At 39.0% G+C, this 24,263-nt stretch overlaps 1 protein-coding gene across 1 annotated transcript; it reads right to left on the bottom strand.

The window, feature by feature from the left end:
• Window positions 1-269: 269 nt before the first annotated feature.
• Window positions 270-23,503, bottom strand: LOC117346189 (vomeronasal type-2 receptor 26-like). Its single transcript, XM_033915592.1, has 5 exons — window positions 23,375-23,503; window positions 16,164-16,955; window positions 9,525-9,752; window positions 5,625-5,751; window positions 270-1,165 (listed from the first exon to the last, which is right to left on the bottom strand). The coding sequence occupies exons 1-5, from the start codon at window positions 23,501-23,503 to the stop codon at window positions 270-272; spliced, it is 2,172 nt and encodes a 723-aa protein (XP_033771483.1).
• Between the last annotated feature and the right edge of the window lie 760 nt (window positions 23,504-24,263).

The following is a 24,263-nucleotide window of genomic DNA, read 5'->3' as shown; positions in this document are numbered from 1 at the left end:
CTTTTGTTTTTATTCTTTTTAACTTTCTATTAATGAAATGTTATTTTCCCTTTATTGTTTCTATGTAAACTGCATTGACATTAAAACAAAATGTGGTCTATAAATACCAAATAAACATAAACATAAGCATATATTTCCTGTTGTTCCTGTCAGGCCTTAAGAGAATAATATAGCACTTGAGGATTAAGATATATTCCAGTCTTCCAAAACAAATTTCTGATACAATACAAGATATATTCATTTTAGCTGTCCATAACAACCAGGGAAGGTTAAGTCAATTTATTTTTTGTGATATACATCCTGTTATTCTTCTCAGGCCTCAACAGAATAATATAGCACTTGGGAATAAAGATACATCCCAGTATTCCAGAACTAGAGGCCAGAATAGCAAATATCTCCACTGCTACCATATACTTGCCCCTGGTGCTCAGGTATGTTGGGATGAAAGATACCCAGACACTGCAGAACAAAAGCATGCTGAAGGTGATGTGTTTGGTCTCATTAAAACTGTCAGGTAGATTTCTTGCTAGAAAAGCAACAATGAAGCTGATACAAACCAGAAATGCCAGGTAACCCAGAACACAGTAAAATGCAACTGCTGACCCTTCTTTACATTCAATTAATATTGTTCCAATTTCTGATTGAATGTTATAATATGGGAATGGAGGAGCAGTACACAACCAGACAAGGCACAGTAAGGCTTGAAGAAGGGAACAGGAAAAGACTATAGAGTATGAGACCCTGGAACCCATCCATTTCCTGAGCTTGCTTCCAGGCTTGGTGCTCTGGAAAGCCATGACCACAGTGATTGTTTTAGCCAGGACAGAGGAGAGGGAGATGGAGAAAGTTATTCCAAAGGCAATCTGTCGGAGAACACAAGTCAATTCCTCAGGACGGCCTATGAATATCAATGAGCAGAGAAAGCAGAGCATGAGGGAGACCAGAAGAATGTAGCTTAGGTTTGTGTTGTTAGATTTCACAATAGGAGTGTCTCGGTAATTAATGAAAATTCCCAGAATGACAGCAGTGATGAAAATGCTGATATGAATCAGAATGATTCCCAGAGGTTCTTCATAGGAAAGGTAGCTTATTATTTTTGGGATGCAGACATCTCTTTTTTCATTGGGCCACTGGTCCTCTGGGCATGCTACACAGCTGTCCATATCTAAGAAGAAATAATATTTTAGCATCTCAAAAATGGCCTCAGTTTTCAAGAATGGCTAAATATTGCTCTAAATTTTAAAGATATGAGGGTTGATAAATAGTTAGTGGTGCTTAGCAATTTGCTAAACATGGCTGATATTATGGTGTAGTGGTTAGAGCTACAGCCTCAGCATCCTGAGGTTGTGGGTTCAACACCCATGCTGTTTCTTATGACCCTGGGAAAGTTACTTAATCTCTCATTGCCCTAGATACATTAGATAGCGTGTGATCCCCCAGGACAGGTAGGGAAAATTGATTGAGTAACTGAATGTAAAACACTTATAAGGGCATTAAAAAAAAGTCTAAGTCCCTTTTTGGCCTAAGACGCTAGGCACCCAAAGTTGGCAGTGGCTAAAGTACATTCTTGAAAAATACATCCAAAATATATATATATATTTTTTTAATCATCTACTTATACATCCAACCGTTTTATCGTCCAGACCGCCAAGTCATCTATCTTTATATCACATTCTCATTCAAAATATTGTTGAAGTCCCAAACACCCAGAACAAGAACTTTTGGATGTGGAAGGGGCCAGAAAAGTGATGGACTGGCCACCCAGACATAGCAATAGAGTAGTGGGGCACCTTACTAGGCACTGCTGTGAAATTAACAAAAAGGGTGCCACATAAACATCTCACTACAACTCACTTGCAGGTCATGGTGAGCCCTCCAAAACCTACTAGATCCACTGGTGTACAACCCGATCTATATGGCAGTACAGTAGGGTTTTGGGGTGTTTTGGTGGGCTTGGGTCCTTCTCTCTATGGTTCACTAGCCCATCCCACCCCCACACTACTTAAGTCATCTCTTTGCAGCTCTACTAAGCTTTCCTATGCCAGATGCTGATGTTCTGGAGGCAGGTCTGTACATTTTTATTCTGATTTGTATGGTGTGTGAGGGGATCAGCGATCACTGGGGGAGTATGTGGGTTTTTTTACTTTGTCCCTGCAGTGTTTATCTGGTCACTTTGGATATCTTCTGGGCACTTATGCCTGGTTTTGGATCACCTAAGTCACAACATATAAGTTTGTCTAGGCAGCCTCATTGAACTTTCATTTATCCCTGTGGGATGACTAAGTTTAGGAAAGCCCACATCCCACAAATCTCCCACCTTAACGACTCCTCGAAACATGCCCCTTTTCACTCTGAGTTCACAGCAGAGGTCAGAGGCCTAAAATGCATCTAAAAACCCATTTTGATTATCAGCACTTGGATGATCTGTCTTTTAGGTAATCCAAGTGCTGACTTAGGCAGCTTTATAGATGTACTAGTCTTTAAGCCCGTTACATTAACGGTTGCTAGAGTAGATGTCTGTATGTATGGTGTGTTGTTGTTTTTTTTATTTGTCTCTCTCCCTGGACGCTGTCTGTCTGTCATTCTTTGTGTCTGTGTCTCTCCCAGGTCCCCTGTCTGTGCGTCTTTCTTTCTGTCTGTCTCCCTGGCCCCCCCTGCTTGCCAAAGCAGCCCCCTTTCACCTAACCCCCTGTTGTGCAATGCCTGCCTGCTTCGTGGCCCCCCTTCTGTTCCTCCCTTCCCCCGATTGCTGTCTGCCCCCAGCACAACTCTCCCCCCAAAGCAGCCCCCTTTCCCCCTGTTGTGCAATGGCTGCCTGCTTCATGGCCCCCCCATCTGTTCCTCCCCCGATTGCTGTCTGGCCCCAGCACACCCCTCCCCCAAAGCAGCCCTCTTTCCTGCCTGCTCCATAGCCCTTCTTTTTCACTTCCCCTCCCGTTCTTCCCCTCCCTCCATCCACCCATGGTTGCTTCCGCCACTGCCGCTCCTGTTCAAAGCGGCCTGCTTAGGTTCACGAACGGCTGTAGTGAACCTTGCAGGCCGCTCTCCATATGGTAGCATGTTCCCTCTGACGCAATCGCGTCAGAGGGAACGTGCTCCATGTGGAGAGCGGCCTGCGAGGTTCGCTACAGCCGGCTGCAAACCTCAGCAGGCCGCTTCAAACAGGAGCAGCAGCAGTTGATGCGGGAGGGGGGACTCTTTGACGTGTTCCCTACCAGACACTGCCGCCGCCAGCGCTGCTCCGCACCTCCTTCATCTTGCCCTTTGGTGCGCCAAGCCAGCGCATGCGCGTAAGCCGCTGGCCATCCTCCTCGGGGGGGGAGGAAGAGAGAGCACGGAGAGGCGGCGACGGCAAACAGGGAGCAGGACAGAGCATAAGACGCGCATGCGCACTTCCTATGTGTCGCTACAGCTCATGGAAAACCAGCGCACACATAGGAAGTGCGAATGCGTGGCCTAGCGTTTTATTATATTAGATTTTCATTTTGATTATGAGCCCCTTAGGCTATAATTGTTATACAAATACTAAAAATAAATAATTGTACATAAATTCAGTGATAAGTCATGCCAAATGCCAGAGTAAGTCAGAGAATTGGTTAGCAGTGCATATAGGGCTCTTGAACATTCCTAAGAACATCTAAGTGTTGGGGGAATAAAGTACTTGAACAAAATGGAATATCTAAATCTGTACATCTTAAAGAATGTCCAACATTTGCAAGAACGTTATTGATTACGAAACCATGAACATACATTTGAAAGGAAAAAATCACTTACATATAGTTTGAGAAATGTCAGAGGGGTATTCACAGGGATGGGCCATAGATGGGGCTTATATTATTTATTTAATTAATTAATTTTTAAAATTTCTATTCCATTTTTTTCCCAAAACGTTTTACAAAAAATTACATAAATAAAATATAAAAGTCAGAACAAGATAGAAACAAAAACAGCCAGAATCAATCTTTACATAAAGTCAATTGCTCAAAGAAATGCATCCACAAATAGTTGTGTTTTTAACATTTTTCCTAAATGCATTCCTATCACTACATTTTAAAATTTGACTAACCAGGCTATTCCACAACTTAACCCCTGCACATGTAAAAGCCCCCAAGCTTCAGAATATTGTTTGTTTTGTGCATAAATGTCACATTTATGTGGTCCATAGACTTGTTTAATTTTGGTTCCTAACTGGTATACCCTGTTATTCAATTGTCTGCCATAGGGCTCATTTTCAAAACAGATAAACATCCCAAAATGATATAAAGTGGCACTTGGTTAAATTGACAAAACATCAAAATCACCATTTCTGAAATCTATTTTTTGATGATTTTCTATGCTGTTCATCTACTATTCACCTAAATTCTAAGGGAGCATGTTAGTGGTGTGGTTTGGGTGGGACTAGGACAGGATTAGGACCTGGATATTTTGCATTTTACAAAATGTCCAGGACACAATTTGAGCATTTGGGGCTAGACCTGTTTTGAAAACTAATAAGTGTCAAAAAGGTATCTAAACTGACCAGATGACCACTGGGGGATGTAACCATGACCCCCCCAAAAACTCCCTCAGTGGTCACTGACCCCCACTCCCATACCCCTCAAAGATGTGAATGAAATAATGTATGCCAGCCTATATGACAGCTGCAGATGTTATAGCTGTCTTAATACAGCAGCAAGCAGATGTCTAGAGTAGTCTGGTAGGTCAGTGCAGTGGACTCAAGAAGGGACCCATTTCCCATTCTAACTAGTTTACTTGTGGTGGAAAGTATGAAAACACTAAAACCTACCCAAATCCCACTGTTCTCACATGTAGGTGTCATAAGAGCTATTGGAGTGGTAAAGAGATGGGTACAGTAGGTTTGGGGTAAGCTTTGGAGGGTTTATTATATACTGTAAGGGAGTTATGATGTGGTATGTATCTGGATCCATTATGCAAGGTTCACTATGGTGTCCCCTAGGGTGCCCCACTGCTCTTCTGGCATGTCCATGCGGCCAGTCTTCTAGAAATTCTGACCTCTCCTGTATCCAAACCATTTTTAAAACCAGGTACATTAACCAATCTTATGACATCCTCTGGCAATACATTTCAGAGCTTAACTATTCTCTGATTGAAAAATATGTTCTCCTATAGGATTTAAAAGTATTAACTTGTAACTTCATTGAGTGTCCCCCTAGTTTTTGCAAATCTTGATACAGTAAAAAATCAATCCACTTGTACCCATTCTACACCACTCAGGATTTTGTAGAATTTGATCATATCTCCCCTCAGTGGTCTCTTGTCCAAGTTGAAGAGCCCTAACCTCTTTAGTCTTTCCTCATATAATAAAATGTATAACTATCCCCCAAATCCTTTAGCTATCAGGGCCTTCATGTACAAGTAAGCTTGGGTACCTCCATTATATACTTCTGGGTTTGAACAATGAGGGTTGGACTTTCCAATTAAAATCTGCTAAATTCTTCAATATTAACCAAGACTTACCACTGGTAGAGAAAGAGTTCTGGGATGGATGGTGCATTGATCTTTTTTTAATATGGCTTTTATCATTCTCTTATGAATTTCACAGATCAGGCACCACATTGAATAACCTTCCACCATGAGCATTTCAAGTGTTATACATCACTCACCAGTTTGATTGGAGATCTCCCCAGCTGGACATGGAATACAGTCATAGCAGCAGACAGGCTTCCCATTTCTAGGTAATTTCCTATAGCCAGGATCACAACTTGGAGTACATTTGGATTGTGGAGGTGCCTGAGGATTGTAAAAATATATTTATTGAAATGAGAGAGTGTTGTAGTGTATAAAATACAAATTCTTTTTCTGTCCACAATATTCCCTCAATGTTCCCTCCTTAAAGATAATTGGTACTCATCATATTCTCATTTTATCAGTCACTGCCTCACTAATCTGGAATTCTCTCCCTCTGTTCCTTAGAGCCAAACAAAACTAGTAGGCTAGTAGTGGGCAGACTTGCACGGTCTGTGTCTGTATATGACCTTTTCGTTGAGGATGGGCTGGGTAGGGTTTCAATGGCTGGGAAGGTGTAGATGGGCTGGAGTGAGCTTTGACTGAGACTTCAGTAGTTGAAACCCAAGCACAATACCAGGTAGAGCTTTGGATTCTTGCCCAGAAATAGCTATGAAAAAGAAAATAAAAAAAATAAAAAAATTGAATCAGGTTGGGCAGACTGGATGGACCATCCAGGTCTTTATCTGCCATCATCTACTATGTTACTATGTTACTATGTTAAAACGTGCAGAAATTTAAAAATAGCCTAAAATGCTTGCTTTTTAAGGATGCTTTTAAATTATTTTACTTCCGTACATAACTATTTTCTTATGAATTAAATCATTTCCCTTCCCTATTGTAATTTCCTTATTTAAAAAAAAATTGTAGCTCTCCTAATTTTTTCCCCAATGTTTTCATGTTACCAGTATGTTTGTAATGTTTGTTCATGTTTATTATCTAAAATGTTTGTTCCCCACTATTTTTAAATTATTATGTACACGCTTTGTACCTTTGGATAAGCATTTAATCAAAATTTAAATAAACTATGAAACTATGACCAATTCAGATCCTTTCTTCCTATATCACAAATTACTCTCCTAGAACAGTTAATTATAGCCAGCTATTTTTCACATGGCCAAAGAACTAGAAAAGATCAGTTTTAAAAATCATCCAGAGGTGGTTGGGCAACTTGATTGAGAACTTCCTGATGCCCAAACTGGATTACTTAAGGGCAGAGGAACCTGTGATCACACTGCAAACTTGAAGCGAATCATAGAAAAGGTGAAGGAGTGCCAGAAGAAGCTCTACCTGTGCTTCTTTGATTATAAAAGACTTTTGACTGTGTTGAGCATGACAAGCTTTGGGAAGCACTTTGTGAGGTAACAGTGCCAGCACACTTAATTGGGTTAATCAGATTGCTCTATTACAATTAAGAAGCTACATTGTGAACCAGGTATGGAGATGCTGAATGATTCAAGATCAAAAAGGGTACAAGACAAAGATGCATCCTCTCTCGTATTCTTTTCAACCTCTATTCAGAAGTAATTATGAGGAAGCTTGACTTAGATGATAAGAGTGTTGGGGTGAAAATAGGAAGAAGAACTATCAGCAATCTGAGATATGCAGATGATACTACCATGCTGGGAAAGAGTGAGAAAGACTTCAAGAAGTTGATCCTGAAGCTGAAAGAAGAAAGTGAGGAGATGGGACTGTACCTGAACATCAAGAAGACTAAAATCATGGCTATCATCAACAAGAAATTCCATATAAAGATCAACAATGAAGAAATAGAGTGGTTGACAGATTCATTTTCCTTGGGTCCTTTATTGATTAAATTGGCGGTTTGACAGCAGAGATCAAGCGTCAATTAGCACTGGGGTGTGTAACCATGGTGAACATGGACTAAATTTGGGAGTGCAAGGACATCTCAATCACTATCAAACAAAGACTGATCACTGCCATTTTGTTCCCAATCATGACATATCGCTATGAGACATGGACACTCATGAAAGCAGATAGAAGAAAAAATGGTGGCTTTGAGCTAAGGTGCTAGAGAAAACTTCTATGAATCCAATAGACAGATAGGATAGCCAACAAATATGTTATCGATCAATAAACCTAGAGTTGACCCTTGAAGCACATATAAAAAGCTCAAGATAAAAAATCTGAGAAGGAACAAGAATCAGTGAAGACAACTTGTAAAATAAAGCACCAACAATGCACATATAAAAAAAGCTTCAACCAGGAAAGTATTTCTGCTAGGGAATTCAATCATAAAAGGGATTAATCTTGGTGCACAGAACAAGGAACTCAAAATAGTGAAATGCCTTTCAGGATCCTCAGCCACCAGGAATGCCAGACAAATATAACTGTAATTAGGGAAGAAGCAAATAATTTGAAGCCTGATTTTATTATCCACTTTGGAACAAATGACCTGGCCAACAATAATTGACTTTTACAGTATAGAAAGCTTTTTAGGAGCTTGGGGAGGGGATAAAACCTTTTGTAAAAAGACTGTAGCTTTTTCAGAAGTACTGCCTACTTATGGATAGGTAGAGGAAAGAGTACAAAATACGAAGAACTTCAATAGGTGGCTCAAAGCCTGGTGTTATCAAGAAGGCTTTAGGTACATAGGAGAATAGGACAATACATGGGAAAACAAGAGACTGTATTGTAATGATGGGCTGCACCGTACCATGGCAGGAAAAATAATCCTAGCTGAGAAATTCAGGCAGTATGTTTCTAGGCATTTAGACTAGAAGGTGGGGATGGCATATGAATGGAGGTTACTTCTGGTGGCCACCCCCAGCAAAATACAAGATTTGATGATAATAAAGTTAGCAATGAAAACAACAACATCAGCACTGATGTTTTCATATGCAGTGCTGTTAAATCATATTTAGCACACATATTTAGCACAACTGGAACATCTGTGGTGATCTTAAAGTAGTAGCTCTGCTACTTGGAATACAGCTTGGATATACCAAGTACTGTTGTTTTATTTCTGAATGACAGCCATGCTAAGGAGTTACGTTACAGTCAAAAGAACTGGCCACTCCATAAGAATTTGGTTCCAGGACAGAAAAATGTGGTACATGAACCACAAAGATATTTTTGCCTCCTCTTCACAAAAATAGTTGGACTTCTTCCCCAGAAATCTTGGTGCAGTCTGCGATGCACATGGTGAAAGTTTTCACCAGGACATTGCCACTATGAAAAGACAGCAGGAGACTTTGGTGTAACGGTTAAAGCTAAAGCCTCAGCATCCTGAGGCTGTGGGTTCAAACTCCAGCACTATTTCTTATGGCCCTGGGCAAGGCAATTAATCTTCCACTGCCCCAGGTACAGTGGATAGACTGTGATCCCACTGTGTACCTGATTTATAACCCATTCTGAGTTCCTTGGGGAGGACAGGCTAAAAAACTGAATAAATTAAAAAAAATCCATTAATGCTGGCTGACTATTGTTGAACACTGCTACAAGATACACCGGACACTGAGTAGAAACAAAAATAATCAGAAAAATGCTTTGAGTCATGGTGAGCTTTCACAGCATATCAGAAACTTTCCCCCTCTTTTACTAAGGCAAAGTAGCCATTTTAATGCATGCTAAATATTACTGTGTGCTAAACGCTAATGCGTCCATAGAATATAATGGACATGTTAGCATTTAGCATTCACTAAAATGGCTAGTGTGCCTTAGTAAAAGGACCCCTTTTTGCATTAAAACATGTTTATAATCAATTAAAGATACCATTATGTTTCTCAAAATTTCTATCTCATATAATCAGTAGGAAATTATATTTGTGTTTATTTTGAAGGGATCTATCATAATCCCCAGTTTGTTTTAAGGAAGCAAAACCTTTGGGAAAAACGTTGTCCAGGACATGCTTTGTGTTTTGTTGGCTTAGTGAATAAAATATTTGGCAAGAGATATTGTGTGATCTCTTCTCATTCCTGCCAGACTGAAACTCATGTTTTGTTCTTCAATATTGCAAAATATTATATCACTCTCACCTGGGCAAATGCAGTTTCCCACACTATCTCTTTTTTATTGATCATGAAATCCTTTCCAAGGGGAGCAGAAGGTTTATAACTTCCAACAATTTCATATAGCACTGTCCCATTGGGCAGAAAGATTTGATTAATAATATTGTAGCCAATATTTATTTCTGCATTCTTGTCAAAAAAGATTTCTTCACCGAGTTCATTCTTAAAGTGCACATACTTCAGATAATGATGAAGCTAAAAATAAAGGATACATTTTCATGAAAGTCCTGAATAGCCAATTGTCCTTTTATTTATATATTTCTTTAAGAACATTTATAATCTGCAAGTCTAATGTTCTCTCACATGGCACAACTGGTCACTAACTGGTTAAATCACATATTTTTGGCTATCCCCAAATATTCATTGAAAGATAACTGGTTATCTCTGCTGAATATTAATAATTAGCCTGTAACCACAAGCTGGTTTAAAAGGGTTATAAGGAACACCGTCAAAGGCTAATATTTGACATCAAGAATAGATGTCATTTCAAAAGGTCCTCTTTGAAACCCAGGCCAGATGTATCTCTTGTATTAAAGAAGACAGAGGTAAGACCAAATGACAGCCAGCAGAGTTAAAAGTAGAGAATTACATGGGGACTATTGAGATAATGGGTGAAATAATGATCTAGAGCAGGGGTGCCCACACTTTTTGGGCTTGCGAGCTACTTTTAAAATGACCAAGTCAAAATGATCTACCAACAATAAAATTTAAAAAAAAAACACAACGCACACTGTACGCATACAATTGTTAATTATCATTCCTATTCTGGGGTTTTTTCAAAGAGGTCAAAGGAGATGACTCTATGCACTGTCACCTCAGTAACAACCATACAAAAATAGACAAATACCCACCCCCTCCCTTTTTACTAAACCACGATAGCAGTTTTTAGCGCAGGGAGCTGCGCTGAATGCCCAGCGCTGCTCTCGACGCTCATAGGCTCCCTGCGCTAAAAACCTCTATTGCGGTTTAGTAAAAGGGGACCATATTGTAAAATATAGAGAGCAGATATAAATTCAGACACATTTTGATCACTAAATTTAAAATAAAATCATTTTTTCTACCTTGTCTGGTGATTTCATGAGTCTCTGGTTGCACTTTCTTCTTCTGACTGTGCATCCAATCTTTCTTCCCTTCTTTTAGCCTGTATGCTTCCTCTCTTCCTGACCTCATTCCCCCCCCCCAATGTTTTCTTCTTCTCTCCTTGCCCTCTCTTTCTTTCTCTCTTCATGCCCCCATTCTTTTTTTCTGTTTCTCTTCTTTCCTTCTGTCTCCCTGCCTGCCCTCTTTCTCCCTCCCTGCCCACCCACAAGCCACTGCTTCTGCCGCTGCCATCGGATAACAGGCCCCCAAAGCCGCCCGCCGCCGGCCAAGCTCTCCTTGCTTCGGGCCCACCAGCATTCCTCTCCCCGACGTCAATTTTGCCGTCGGAGAGGAAGTTCTGCTGGCCAGAACTTCCTCTCCGACGGCACAATTGAGGTCGGGAAGAGGAAGGCTGATCGGCCCAAGATCGACATTTTGGAAAAAATGCTGCCGGGTCCTGCCTTTGAGGAAACAGAAAGTAGGCAGGACCTGGCAGCAAGAAGAGCAAATCGCAAGCTTCACTGACCTGTCTCCCGCTTTAGCCCGCGAACAGGGTTCTAACATGTGCGTGCCGGCTTCCCTTCTTACCCCCTCCCCCTCCCCGGACATAACTTCTGGTTTCAGAGGGAAGCGAAGGGAAGCCGTACAAGCACATGTTAGCCCCCGGAGCATAAGTTCTCCAAGCCTTTTTTTGTTTTTTTGTTTTTAAATGTTGAGCAGCGGAGGCAGCAGCAGAATTCAGGAGCAGGCCAGTCAGGAGGGGAAAAAAGAGAAGGGAAGAAGGGAACCCGTTCTGCGATCGACTGGGGTCGCCTGAGCGAGCGACCTGTCGATCGCAATCGACGCGTTGGGCACCCCTGATCTAGAGACTATTGAGTTTCCATGGGGGCTGAGTGAAAGATTTATATATTTTAGATATAAAATATATGCTGGGTATCTTGGGATATTCCAAGCAAGAGAAAGAATATTGGGAACGGGATAAAGCACATCAACCTTAGAACAAATATGGTTTATTTGTACAAATTCAAATAAAATACATATAACAATGCATGTAACAATACATGAACAATAAGTTATTTGGTTCAAAGTGTAAAGTCCTTAAAGGGTGGTTGACCCTGGTTAACCCGACATGGTCTGTGTTTCGGCCTCTAGGCAGAGGCCTGCCTCAGGGGTGTATACGTCAGTCTACAAAAGGTATATGAAACAAGTACAAATTATGAACAGCAACAGTATAAATAAATTAAAGCAAACCTATAAAAAATGAGTTGTGACATACTTGCATGAAAGTAAAAATATCAATGTATGAATAAATGATTATACAGAAAAGTTTTATAAAAAGTTTATACATAAAAAAACTGGTACATAAGGAAAAATATTTGCATCAAAGATACAAAAAGAAGAATATGTGTTTAAAAAGTACTAAAATGCCTAAAACAACTTAGGAGTCAAGAGAACATGCCACAAAAGTATTGTACAAATGTGCTTTAAATAGGAAGATTGAACAAATAGAAAATTTTAATCGCAGATTGAATATAAGAATTCTCAACTTTCCTAAATTTCTGGTGATGTCTCCCATTGACTTATTGAAAAAATACCTGTCTGAAATTTTGAGTTTTTCCTCTGACAATATTCCACCTGTAAACCATATTTACTGCTTGCCAAAGAAAAAAGAAATGGGACCGGATCCAGAGAATTTACAACTAAGTCCAGTTAATGCTCCTTTAAATGTTTCAAATTTATTGGAATATACTATCACTGAAAATACTGAAAGAGCAACTTTGTTGGTGTCTTTTGTGTTTGAACAGGACGTTAATGCTGTCTTTAAAATGTTCTTTAGAAATTCTCAGGTGCCATTTTGTGGTAAAAAAAAAAAGTCTGGATATTTCCAGACATTACCAGACAAACTGAAGAACGAAGGAAATTATTCCTTGTCATGAGACCTGAAGTGGTTTCCTTGGATGCCTCATTTCTGCTCTCCTATCCTTGTAAATGCATGATAAAATATTTAGGGATAAAATATGTCTTCTTTTCCCCAGAACAACTAAGGGCATTTATTGATTTGAAGAAAGTTGTTACTGGGAATGTGTAGTGTTATTGAACAGTTTAATTTGAATTGTGGGACAACTATTAAGCCATGCCTTAATAATTGTTCTCTAAGATAGAAATCTCCTTATTAATTTCACTTGGATTTCTTGACTCTTGCTTTGATTGTGGTCTAAGAAATATTTATATAGATTATGTATTTTTTGTTTAATTTCCTGTTTGCACAACTCTCTGTATTTCTTAAATAAGTATGTTCTTGGATATAATTTTCAAATCCTTAATAATTTTTTTTTTTAAAGTATTGCACAAATGTAATGTTCGAAGTGAAACCTACATAAACACTGCAAAACTCACTCTTTGTATGCTGTTGTTGGATCCCTGTTACCTAAAGTTTGATAATATATTCTATCTGATAATTGTCATAAAGCTTCTCCTTCATAATCTTCTTTGTTTAAAATCACCACTCCTTCCCCTTTCTCTGCCCTATAATCATTAGAGATTGGTCAGATTTGAAAGAATCCAATGCCAGTTCTTCTCTAGATAGATTATGATATCCACTTTGATTAGTCTGATCAATATTATTTAATTCACTCAAAATCAATTGCTGGAATGTTTCTATAATGGGGTCCATCAGGCCCAGTGGAACCCAATTAGATGTAGTTTTATACCTATCCTGAAACCCATGATTTCTGGAAGGTGGCTCATCTTTAGTTTTATCAGGAAAAAAATGTTAAAAGTCTCAACTTATGAAAAAACTTGTGTAAATACAAATGTATGGAGAATGAATCATAGTGAGAAAAAGGCATAAAAGATAAACCCAATTACAACACTGATTCCTGCAACCATTGTGTTTATAGTAGTCATGTGATGGAAACAGATACCATCATAAATCCCAAGACAGGTAAAACATTTTATTTAAAATCATTTTCTAATTTTGAAACCTATCAGGAATTTCCTGTCCATGTAATAAATGGTATATTGGCCAAACTAATCCCCTCCCCTTTTCACAAAACTGCAATAGCGGTTTTTAATGATGGCCAGTGCACCAAGTGCTTTGCGCTGCAAACATCACTCATAGAGTTCCTATGAGCATCAGGATCAGTGCAGAGCATTCAGTGTGTTGGCCTGTGGTAAAAACCACTTCTGTGGTGTAAAAGGAGGGACAAATGATTGGTCAAATTGTGGATTGCTCAGCATTTTAACAATTCAAGAAACAACAGAGAAGCTTCATTAGTAGCTCATTGGTGGGGTAAAGGCCACACGATTGAGGATTTGAGGTTTGTGGTCCTGAATAAGATCAATTTGGAATGAGGTGGCAATGTATCAGCTGTTTTACTTAATGAAGAACCGCATTTAATTTATTCATGGGATACCGTTGAGTCTAGAGGTTCAAATAGGGAAACTGAGTGGAATATAGTCCAGATCTAAGTAATTAAATTCAAAAAGTGAATATCCAATCAAATGATGCTTTGAGTGGGGTTCCATAGACATTTTTTAAAAAAGAGGATAGTCTGAGATGCATCCATATTAGGACTGAACTTTGTGGCCATTTTGATTGCTGCTTATCAGTAATTTGACTGTATGCACTTTAATTTGAGAATGTTTAAGGTAGAATTACACAGTAGCATAGGGCTCCTTTTACGAAGGTGCGTTAGAGCCTTAACACACAGAATAGTGCATGCTAAAATGCCTTGCGCGCTAGCCGCTACTGCCTCCTCTTGAGCAGGCGGTAGATTTTCGGCTAGCACATGCTATAGCGCGCATTAATCCAGTGCGTGCACTAAAAACGCTAGTGTGCCTTCTTATTTTTAAGACATTAGCATCTAACGAACCACAGTTCATTTCCAAATCACTGATTCCTTACAAACCTAAACGTTCCCTGCGATCATCTGAACAAAATCTCCTCTCGGTACCGTCATTAAAGATTATTGGGACCAGAAGATCAGATATGTTTACAGTTATGGGCCCTCAATGGTGGAATACTCTGCCTCAGTATATTCGATCTGAACAAGATATTGTAAAATTTAAAATACTGTTAAAGACCCATTTATTTAAAGATGCCTATGATTTTTAACATTAGTTTTTTCAACTAATTTAAAATTTGTTTATTTCATTACATTGTGCTTTGGTTTTATAATTCCCCTCCTTTTGTTTTTTCCTTTTTTAAATAATCCCAAATATTGTAACTTTTAACCCTATTCCTCAAACTCATGTCTGTATTGTTTTAAATTTGAAATTTGAATTTATTTTGTAAGTTTCTTCTATCTAAATTATAATATGTACATCGCCTAGAAATTGTAATAGGCGATTCATCAAAAATTAAATAAACTTGAAACTTGAAACTTGTAAAAGGAGCCCTCGGTGAATGATGGCAGATAAAGACCTGAATGGTCCATCCAGTCTGCACAACCGTACATGCTCCATAAATTAATCATTTAATTTAAATGGTCCTTTTTCTTAGATATTTCTGGCCAGAATCCCAGAGCCCTGCCCAGTAGTATACTTAGGTTCTATCTACTGGAGTCTCTGTCAAGGCTCACTGCAGCCCGTCTTAACCATCCCAGCCATCGAAGCCCTGCCCAGGAATGTGAACATGGTTATTTATTGTTGTACGAGTGATAAAAATTTATCCCAAGACTCTCCTGGATCAGTCTCTACTCTTGATGATTCTCTTGAAGCAAAACACAGACTGGTGTTGAGTGAAACTTTGATAAGTTTGACATCATTGTGGACGGATATGGGATTCACTTTGTATTATGGTTTACAGAGAATATTGAGTGAGACTTTTATGAGCTTTAGATCTTTGTGCAGCAATTTGGTATTTGCTTTGTATTATAATTTAAGACCATCATCATAACACAAGAACTGAAAGGAAAAAAACACATTCATCGTTGATGTCATTTTTATGGACAGAAAGGGTTAACTTAGCTTTTGAAGATAGGGGTGGTTTTGGAACATTGGGTTAAGGAATGTCAATGAATATGTATGTGGCTTTATATTATTATTAAATATGTGTTAATTATTTTATAGTAGTTAATACACTGAATTTATATTAAGTTTTCTGAATTATTCATACATTTGGTATTAGCTTTTTTTTCTTAATCAAATACAAAATTAGGAAGCTGAATATTTTAAGAAATACCCTAATAGATTCAGATTGGTAATCCATATATTTTTTGAGATATAGTGACCATGAGAATTCCATAGGGATTTCATTCCACAGTTTAGGGCCCATACATCAAAATGTATGTTAAGATACAGACAAATATTTCATTCTGCTCAAAATCTGAATTGTTTTGAGATAAGTCCAAAGACTAGATAGCACATATAGTAATAATATATGTTTTAAATAAGATGGATCACCTCTAAAAAGCATGCAGTGGATCGTGCGCAACATTTTAAATTTCACCTTCCACTCTACCAGTAAACAAATGTGACCAATTCTGTTTCTGAATATAGCATTCTTTTATGAAATGATGTTACCTTCCATGGCAAATAATCTGATAATCTTTGTCGGTCTCCATTCCACACGGTGGTATTTCCAGAGCCAGAGAAAAGCATGTCTTTCAGTGCATGTGCTAAGATATACACAGCATTGTAAATGTTGTAACTGTTGGCAAAGTGGGTATTGCTACAGCTGGGTAAATAGGATATATCTTTATCTATATTACAAGACCGTTTGATGCTTTTGGGGCACTGGTTGTCACATAGTCCATTCCACCAAAGTTTAGCATATTTACTATGAGGAAACATAATAGGATTTACCTCTCGTATAAATTTTAAAAAGCTTGGAATGTGTTTCTTTATTCCAGTGAATAGCAAGGTATTATTCTTCAAACTACATTCCACTGGGTAGATCAAGAAGAAATCAAATTCAGTTATGGTGATAAAGACTTTACCAGGTATCATTTGAATTTTTAGCTCTACAAATGTATGCCATGTACCCTCTGTATGAAAATGACCAATGATTACATTGGTTGATGATTTATAAATAGTTTCATTAATTTTTAAAGAGCTTTTTGTCAAAACACGGATGTTATTGAATATTTCTATGAATTCAATGCAGGCTCCATTTTGCTCAATCTTTTCTTTCAAGATCTGGATAAACCTCAGGCTGCTGTCATCATCAGGTGCAATGATACCAACCCAAGTCCAGTTGAAATGTTTCAATAATTTAATGATCCCAGTAATGATGTTAAGAATACTGGACATAGTCTGATAGCGATATGGGAAATTAGTTCCTTTATTAAAAGGATTCTTAGAAGTATAGCTGATCTGTCAAGAAATATAGTTAATTCAGAATTATCTATGTCTTCCAGAGATTGTAGGAGTTAGCTACTAAGCTATGGTAAAATATCTTATGTTATCACAGCTTAGTTTACTGTGTGAATCAATAACACAACTAGTAATCATGACCATCATCACAAACTCTATTATTTTTAGGTCCTGGAGCATTAGGCCAATGATGTGTAGTCCAGTATTTCAGGTCACCATCTTAAAGTGGACAGTACCCATTAAAAATAGTATTCCAAAATAAAGACTTCCTAGCTCCCAGAGCAGACTTTTATCCCTATGAAGTCACTTTCTCTTCCTGAGGCCAACCCCTCCTTCAAACATATCAGATTCTTGAGATCAATCCTATTTTCCAGAAACAACTGTCTCCAAAGTCACGTTCTCAGACCCCTCACTCACTAAAAGTCACCCCAGGCCCTTAACTCTATAGAGATTCTCTAGACCTACCACCTGATCACAGGCAAGTAAGACCAAAAGGGACACAAGAGGGAAGGAAATGCAAGAAAGGAATAGGCCATAAACTCAAGTGTATGTACACGAATGCAAGGAGCCTAAGGAATAAGATGGGTGAATTAGAAGCTATGGCACAAAAAGATAACGATGACATCATCGGAATCACGGAAACATGGTGGTCTGAGGAAAGTGTCTGGGACACCGTGTTATCGCAGAGACAGAGTGGCTCAAAAAGTGGGGGCATTGCCATATACGTCAAAGAGGGTATTGAATCAACTGGAGAGAACACACCAGAAATGAAAAACAAGTTAGTCTCTATGGGTCAAAATTCCAGGAACAAATGGATTGGAAACGAAGATCGGCATCTACTACTGACCCCCAGGGCAGTCCGAAGAAATTGATGTAGAAATGATGGATGAGATTAAACGTAACTATCCGGAGATAGACTGGAACCTAGGTACCTCCGGCTGGGCTAGGGAGACCAAGTTTCTGGATGCTGTAGGCAATTGCTTCCTGGAACAACTTGTCAAGGACAATGCAAGAGGAAATGCAATTATGGACTTAATTCTGAATGGACTGCAAGGACTGGCACAAGGTGTAGAAGTAGAGGGGACACTGGGAAGCAGAGATCACAATATGATCCGCTTCAACCTAGAAGCAGGGGAGAAACACCGGTCCAGAATGACGGCCACAGCGCTGAACTTCCAAAAGGGAAATTACAAAGGGATGAGACTCATGGTGGGGAAGAAGATTAAGAAGAGGATAAACACTGTAAAAACACTAGAGCAAGCTTGGTTTCTTTTTAAGGACACAGTCACTGAGGCATAAAATCTACATATACCACATATCGACAAAGGATCCAAGAGGAAAAAAAAACAAAGAACCGGCGTGGCTCACTGAAAAGGTGAAGGAAGTGATCAGAGACAAGAAAACTTCATTTAAGGAATGTAAAAGGTCAAAAATGGATGAAAACTGGAATGAGCACAAACAACATCAACGCAGGTGCCATAAGATGGTAAAAGTGGCCAAGAGAGACTACGAGGAAAAAATAGCCAAGGAGGTGAAAAACTTCAAACCATTCCTTTGATACATTAAAGGGAAATGACCCCCGAAGGAAGCTGTGGGTCTGTTGGATGACCGTGGAATAAAGGGAGTGCTAAAGAAAGATAAAGAAATCACCGACAAACTGAAGACATTTTTTGCATATGTATTTACTGAAGAGGATATATGCAACATACCGGAACCCACCAGGCTCTATGCTGGAAATGAAGACAGGAAACTGACAGGGCTGATGGTCATTCTAGAAAAGATATACAGGCAGATTGATAGGCTAAAGAGTGATAAATCCCTGGGACCGGATGACATCCATCTGATGGTCATCAAGGAACTGAAAGAGATTATAGCTGAACTGCTTCAACTAGTAGCCAACCTGTCGGTCAAATTGGGAAAGATTCCGGAAGACTGGAAGATGGAGAATGTTACGCCGATCTTCAAAAAGGGTTCAAGTGGAATCCGGTAAACTACAGACTGTTGAGTCTAACCTCAGTACCAGGAAAGATGGTAGAGGCGCTAATAAAGGACCGCATCATTGATCACCTTGATGGACACGGTCTGATGAGGACCAGCCAGCACAGTTTCAGCAAATGCAGATCTTGTCTGATGAACTTGATGCACTTTTTTGAGGGAGTAAACAGGCAGATAAACAAAGACGACCCAGTCGACATTGTATATCTGGATTTTCAGAAGGCATTCGACAAGGTTCCACATGAACGACTACGTCAGAATATTGCAAGTCATGGAATTGAGGGTGAAATACTCACGTGGATCAAAAAACTGGTTGGAGCATAGGAAACAGAGAGTGGGGGTAAATGGACAATACTTGGACTGAAAGAGCATCACCAGTGGGGTGCTGCAGGGTTCAGTGCTTGGACCCATGCTCTTCAACATCTTTATAAACAATCTGGACATTGGTACGATGAATGAGGTGATTAAATTTGCGGACGATATGAAGTTATTCAGGGTAGTGAAGATGCAGGGGGATTGTGAAGATCTGCAACATGACATAATCAAGCTTGAGAAATGGGCATCAACATGGCAAACGAGGTTCAATGTGGATAATTATAAAGTGATGCATGTCGGGAACAAAAATCTCATGCACGAATACAGGATGTCTGGGGCGGTACTTGGAGAGACCTCCCAGGAAAGAGACTTGGGAGTTCTGATCAACAAGTCATTGAAGCCGTCTGCACAATGTGCGGCATTGGCAAAAAGATGAACAGAATTCTAGGAATGATTATGAAGGGGATCATGAACAGATCAGAGAGGGTTATTATGCCGCTTGTATACTGTATCCAACACTGGTCACCGTATATGAAGAAGGACATGGTACTACTTGAAAGGGTCCAGAGAAGAGCGACTAAAATGGTTAAGGGGCTGGAGGAGTTGCCGTATAGTGAGAGATTGAACAGAGGAGACTGAGAGGGGACTTGATCTAAACATTCAAAATACTGAAGGGAATAGACTTAGTAGGGAAAGACAGACTGTTCACCCTCTCCAAAGTAGGGAGAACGAGAGGTCACTCTCTAAAGTTGAAAGGGGATAGATTCCGTACAAATGTAAGGAAATGCTTCTTCACCCAGGGAGTGGTGGAAAGCTGGCACGCTCTTCTAGAGTCTGTTACAGGGTTTCAAGTCAAAGTCGGACAAGTTCCTGCTAAACTGGAACATGCACAGGTGAGGCTGGACTCATGTAGAGCACCTGAGGCCACCATGTGAGCAGACTGCTGGACAGGATGGACCACTAGTCTGACCCAGCAGTAGCATTTCTTATGTTCTTATGAGGAAGAAATGATCCCAGTAAATTCTGCCCCTTAGGGCTCTGGATTCAAAATATACTACTTCTAGTGTTTAAATTACCAATTAAAAGTACAATCTGAAAATTCCTTACTTGGTAGTTTGACCCCAGTACAGTAGTATAAGACTAGTGATGGATTTAACAGGTGACATTTTGAACCTGCAAAGTAAAAGGGCAGGAAAAACTAGGTATTGCTTCTGCTTTAGATGCTAGATCCAAGGGAATGCTTAGATAGGTTCTCAGGGGTTTGGAGGGAAATAAATTTGGGGGTTGGGATTCTGTGAGGTGTCTTTAGGAGGTGATGGTCTATTTTGGGGAAGTTGACTTTAGAGGATAGGAGTTTATTCTGGGATTGGGATATTTTGGCTGCTGGGATTAGGGGAAGAGAAGAAAGTGAGATGCATATCTCTTGGTATTTCAGCCCTTTTAACATAAAAATATATAAATATGATGGCAGACTTTCAGTTTCCAGCAAGGCATGTCTTCTGAGGAGAATTATGTGGTCAGAGAAGGGATTTCTGTTTGACGGTTTACCACATCCGTTATAGTATCAATTTTACTCTACCACTTTACCCAGTTGGTTGTTTTCTGTAATGGGCCCATGATGAAGGCAGGTACATTTGCCAAAACATGGACTGTGTAGGGTCCCTCACTTCAGCTCATTAATTGAAATCTATAATACTGCTATCTTTGTCCAAGATTCACTACAATTGGATCTACACTTCACCATCATCAGCTACACTGGGATTATTAAAGACATCTCTTTCAAGACGCATATGACTCTTAAGTCAAATTTAAACATAGGCAGAAATGTTGATATTTATAACAGCCTCCCTTCTCATTGTGGGCTCCCCTTTTTGTATCCTTTACTTTTAATTTGTAGTTCCCCCAACTTTCCTAATTGTTTCCATTAGTCATGTCTTATTAAGTGGAAACTTGTTAAAGTTTGTCTCCCTCCTTTTATCATAACTTGTAAAATGCATGGAGGGGTATAATCAATAAAACATCTAAGTCCCTTTTTGGCCTAATGCCTTAAACATTGAAAGCAGAAGCAGGGAAAGTGTCCATAACCAAAACAAACGTCCTTGTTTTGATTATGGCTTGCCTCTACTAAACGCCAAGATCACCACTACATCTACAAGTACACCCCCACGACATCTACACTTTTTGCCCATAATGAACCAAAAAAACGCCTAAGCCCCAAACGTCCAACACAAGGGCTTTTAGGCGAAGGAGGAGCCAGTCCAGATGAGGGTGCACCATCGCTTGATACAACAGCAGGATAACTTCTTTCATTCAGTTTGTAATACCTTTCTTGATAATACCTAGCATTCTATTCGCCTTCTTAGAGGCCACTGTGCACTGTGTCGACGGCTTCATTGTCTTGTCCACTATTACCCCCAATTCCTTTTCTAGGGTACTTTCATCCATTACCAGCCCTCCCATCGTATAGCTGTGCTTCGGGTTTCTGTTTCCTATATGCAAGACTTTACATTTCTCTACATTAAACTTTATCTGCCATCTCGTCACCCACTCTTCTAGTTTATTCAGGTCAAGTTTCAAGTTTCAAGTTTATTATGACATTTGATTAATCGCCTATTCCGAATTCTAAGCGATGTACAAAGTAATAAAAATTACAAAGTAGAGGAAGACAAACATAAAAGACATGTACCAAATCTACTAAAACATAATAGTAAATCAAATTAAACATACAATAAAAAAACACAGTGAAAACTAGGAATGAAATACAATCTGGTTATAAAGTAGTACAATTAGGGTTAAAAACAATAGGAAAGGGAATGAAAACGGTCAAAATAGTTAAAAATGGATTGAGAGCCAAAAGTAATTCAGTTAATCATTGAATACATCTTTAAAAAGAAGACTCTTTAGTTTGCTCTTAAATTTTCCGAGATTCTTTTCCTCTCTTAGATGAATTGGAAGGGCATTCCAGGATTGGGGAGCCGTAACAGAAAAAAATAGACTGCCGCCGCGTGTTAATAATTCTGAGAGAGGGGTTGACCAACAAATGTTGGTCACTTGACCTCAAGAGTCTAGGTGAGGTATATGGAATTAAAACTCTATAATTAAAAGCTGGGGTTTTGAATGTCAAAGATTTAAAGTTAAGCAGGCATAGTTTGTTCATAATACGATGGGCAACTGGAAGCCAATGAGCTTTTTTAAGTAAGGGAGTGATATGATCAAATTTTTTGGCTTTCATAATAAGTTTGATTGAGGCATTCTGGATAATTTGCAGATGTCTAATTTCTTTTTGAGCCAGTCCTTTGAACAGGGCATTACAGTAGTCAATTTTAGAAATAACCAGAGAATGAATTAGAATATTCAGAGATTTTGAACATAAGAATTTGGATATTGAATGAATTTGATGGAGTCTATAAAAAGTTGATTTGACAACATGACTGATATGATCATGATATGATAACTTATCATCAAAGATAATCCCAAGAATCCTGATTTTGTGAACTAACTTCAAGGAGATGCTCTTAATAGTGATTGGGAAAGAAAGTTTATGACAGTCTTTCCAAGGAAAGAGCATGATATTTGTTTTATTAATGTTAAGGGCTAATCTGTTTGTGTCAAGCCATTGGTGAATTTGCTCAAGAATTATTGGGGTCAAGAGGGTGTAATAATTGTATGTCGTCTGCGTAAGCAAATACAGAGAAGCCAATAGATTGACAGAGTGTTATAAGGGGTGCAAAGAAGATATTGAAAAGAAGAGGAGAAATAATAGAACCCTGCGGAATGCCATAGGGTGCAGAAAAGCTTTCTGAAGAAGATTTGTTAAAGAAAACAGTAGAAGAACGATTATCAAAGTAAGATTTAAACCAAAGCAAAACCTGGTCTGTGATACCAATAGAATGAAGTCTATTTAGTAAAAGGTTGTGATCAATAGTATCAAAAGCAGATGAAAGATCAATGGAAATCAAAAGAACAGATGTATGATGATCTAGATGGTAGAGTATAGAGTTTGTCATGCCAATTAGTGAATGCTCAGTGGAATGATATTGTCTAAAACCCATTTGATTTGGGTGTAAGACATTCGTTTTCTCTACAAATTCTGATATTTGATTAAATACAATCTTTTCTGTCAATTTTGCCAAATAAGGGATATTGGCAATTGGCCTATAGTTTGATTTTTCTTCAGGACTGATTTTATGATCTTTCATGATGGGATGAATGATTGCTTTTTTCCAAGCTAAAGGCATGATGCTTTGTTGCAGTCCCTTTGTAAATCCTCACAGTCCTCTTTAGTCCCAACTCTACTAAATAGGGGGCCAGGGAGAGAGACAGAAAGAAAGAAATACAGACAGACAGGGGGCAGGGAGAGAGAAAGAAAGAAACGCTTCAGTGCCCCATTGTGCTAAAACTCTACACATCTATTCTAGCACCAGTTAATGTAACGGGCTTAAACACTAGTGTGATAATAAATGATATATTTGGCCATATAAATATCAAGTTCTAGATAGACAAGATTACATGCACAATTCTAAGGCACATTAAACATTATTGTGATTGATATTAAGCCCATGGAGGTCAACATTTTACAAACCACCATGGACATAATTAGGCTCATATTTTCAGTGCAGGTCATGAGGTATCACGAGCACTGAAAATCTGAGGCTATTTCAGACTGTAGAAATTTCAGACTATATAAACTGCTATCTTCTATTCAAAAATTAGTTTGATCTATGAAATGTAGCATATACATTTGACTTTATGAGTTGATGTGCTACAAAAAATGTACTATATTTTTCTCTCAATGACACACTTTTTCCACCCAAAAGTGGGTGGAAATGTCAGTGCGTCTTATGCAGCGAAGATACAAATTTTTATCACCTACCACGAGAACTGATGGCAGCTATTCAGAAAGCAGTGTGGGCCCAGGCAAGAGTACGGAAAGCTCGCTCCTGCCAGCCGATGCACCGCTGGACCACCAGGCTATAAGGGGGCATTAAAAAAAGGTAC

This window comes from Geotrypetes seraphini, chromosome 12, assembly GCF_902459505.1.
Source record: "Geotrypetes seraphini chromosome 12, aGeoSer1.1, whole genome shotgun sequence".
Classification (NCBI taxonomy): Eukaryota; Metazoa; Chordata; class Amphibia; order Gymnophiona; family Dermophiidae; genus Geotrypetes; species Geotrypetes seraphini.
This window is presented reverse-complemented; position numbering and strand designations above follow the sequence as displayed.

Coding starts and splice junctions, on each gene's coding strand:
- LOC117346189 (XM_033915592.1), bottom strand. CDS start 23,503: ATGCCTTTAGCTTGGAAAAAAGCAATCATTCATCCCATCATGAAAGAT. Junction 9,753..16,163: donor CAGATTATTTGCCATGGAAG/GTAACATCATTT, acceptor CTTTATTTTTAG/CTTCATCATTATCTGAAGTA. Junction 5,752..9,524: donor GGGAAACTGCATTTGCCCAG/GTGAGAGTGATA, acceptor TACAATCCTCAG/GCACCTCCACAATCCAAATG.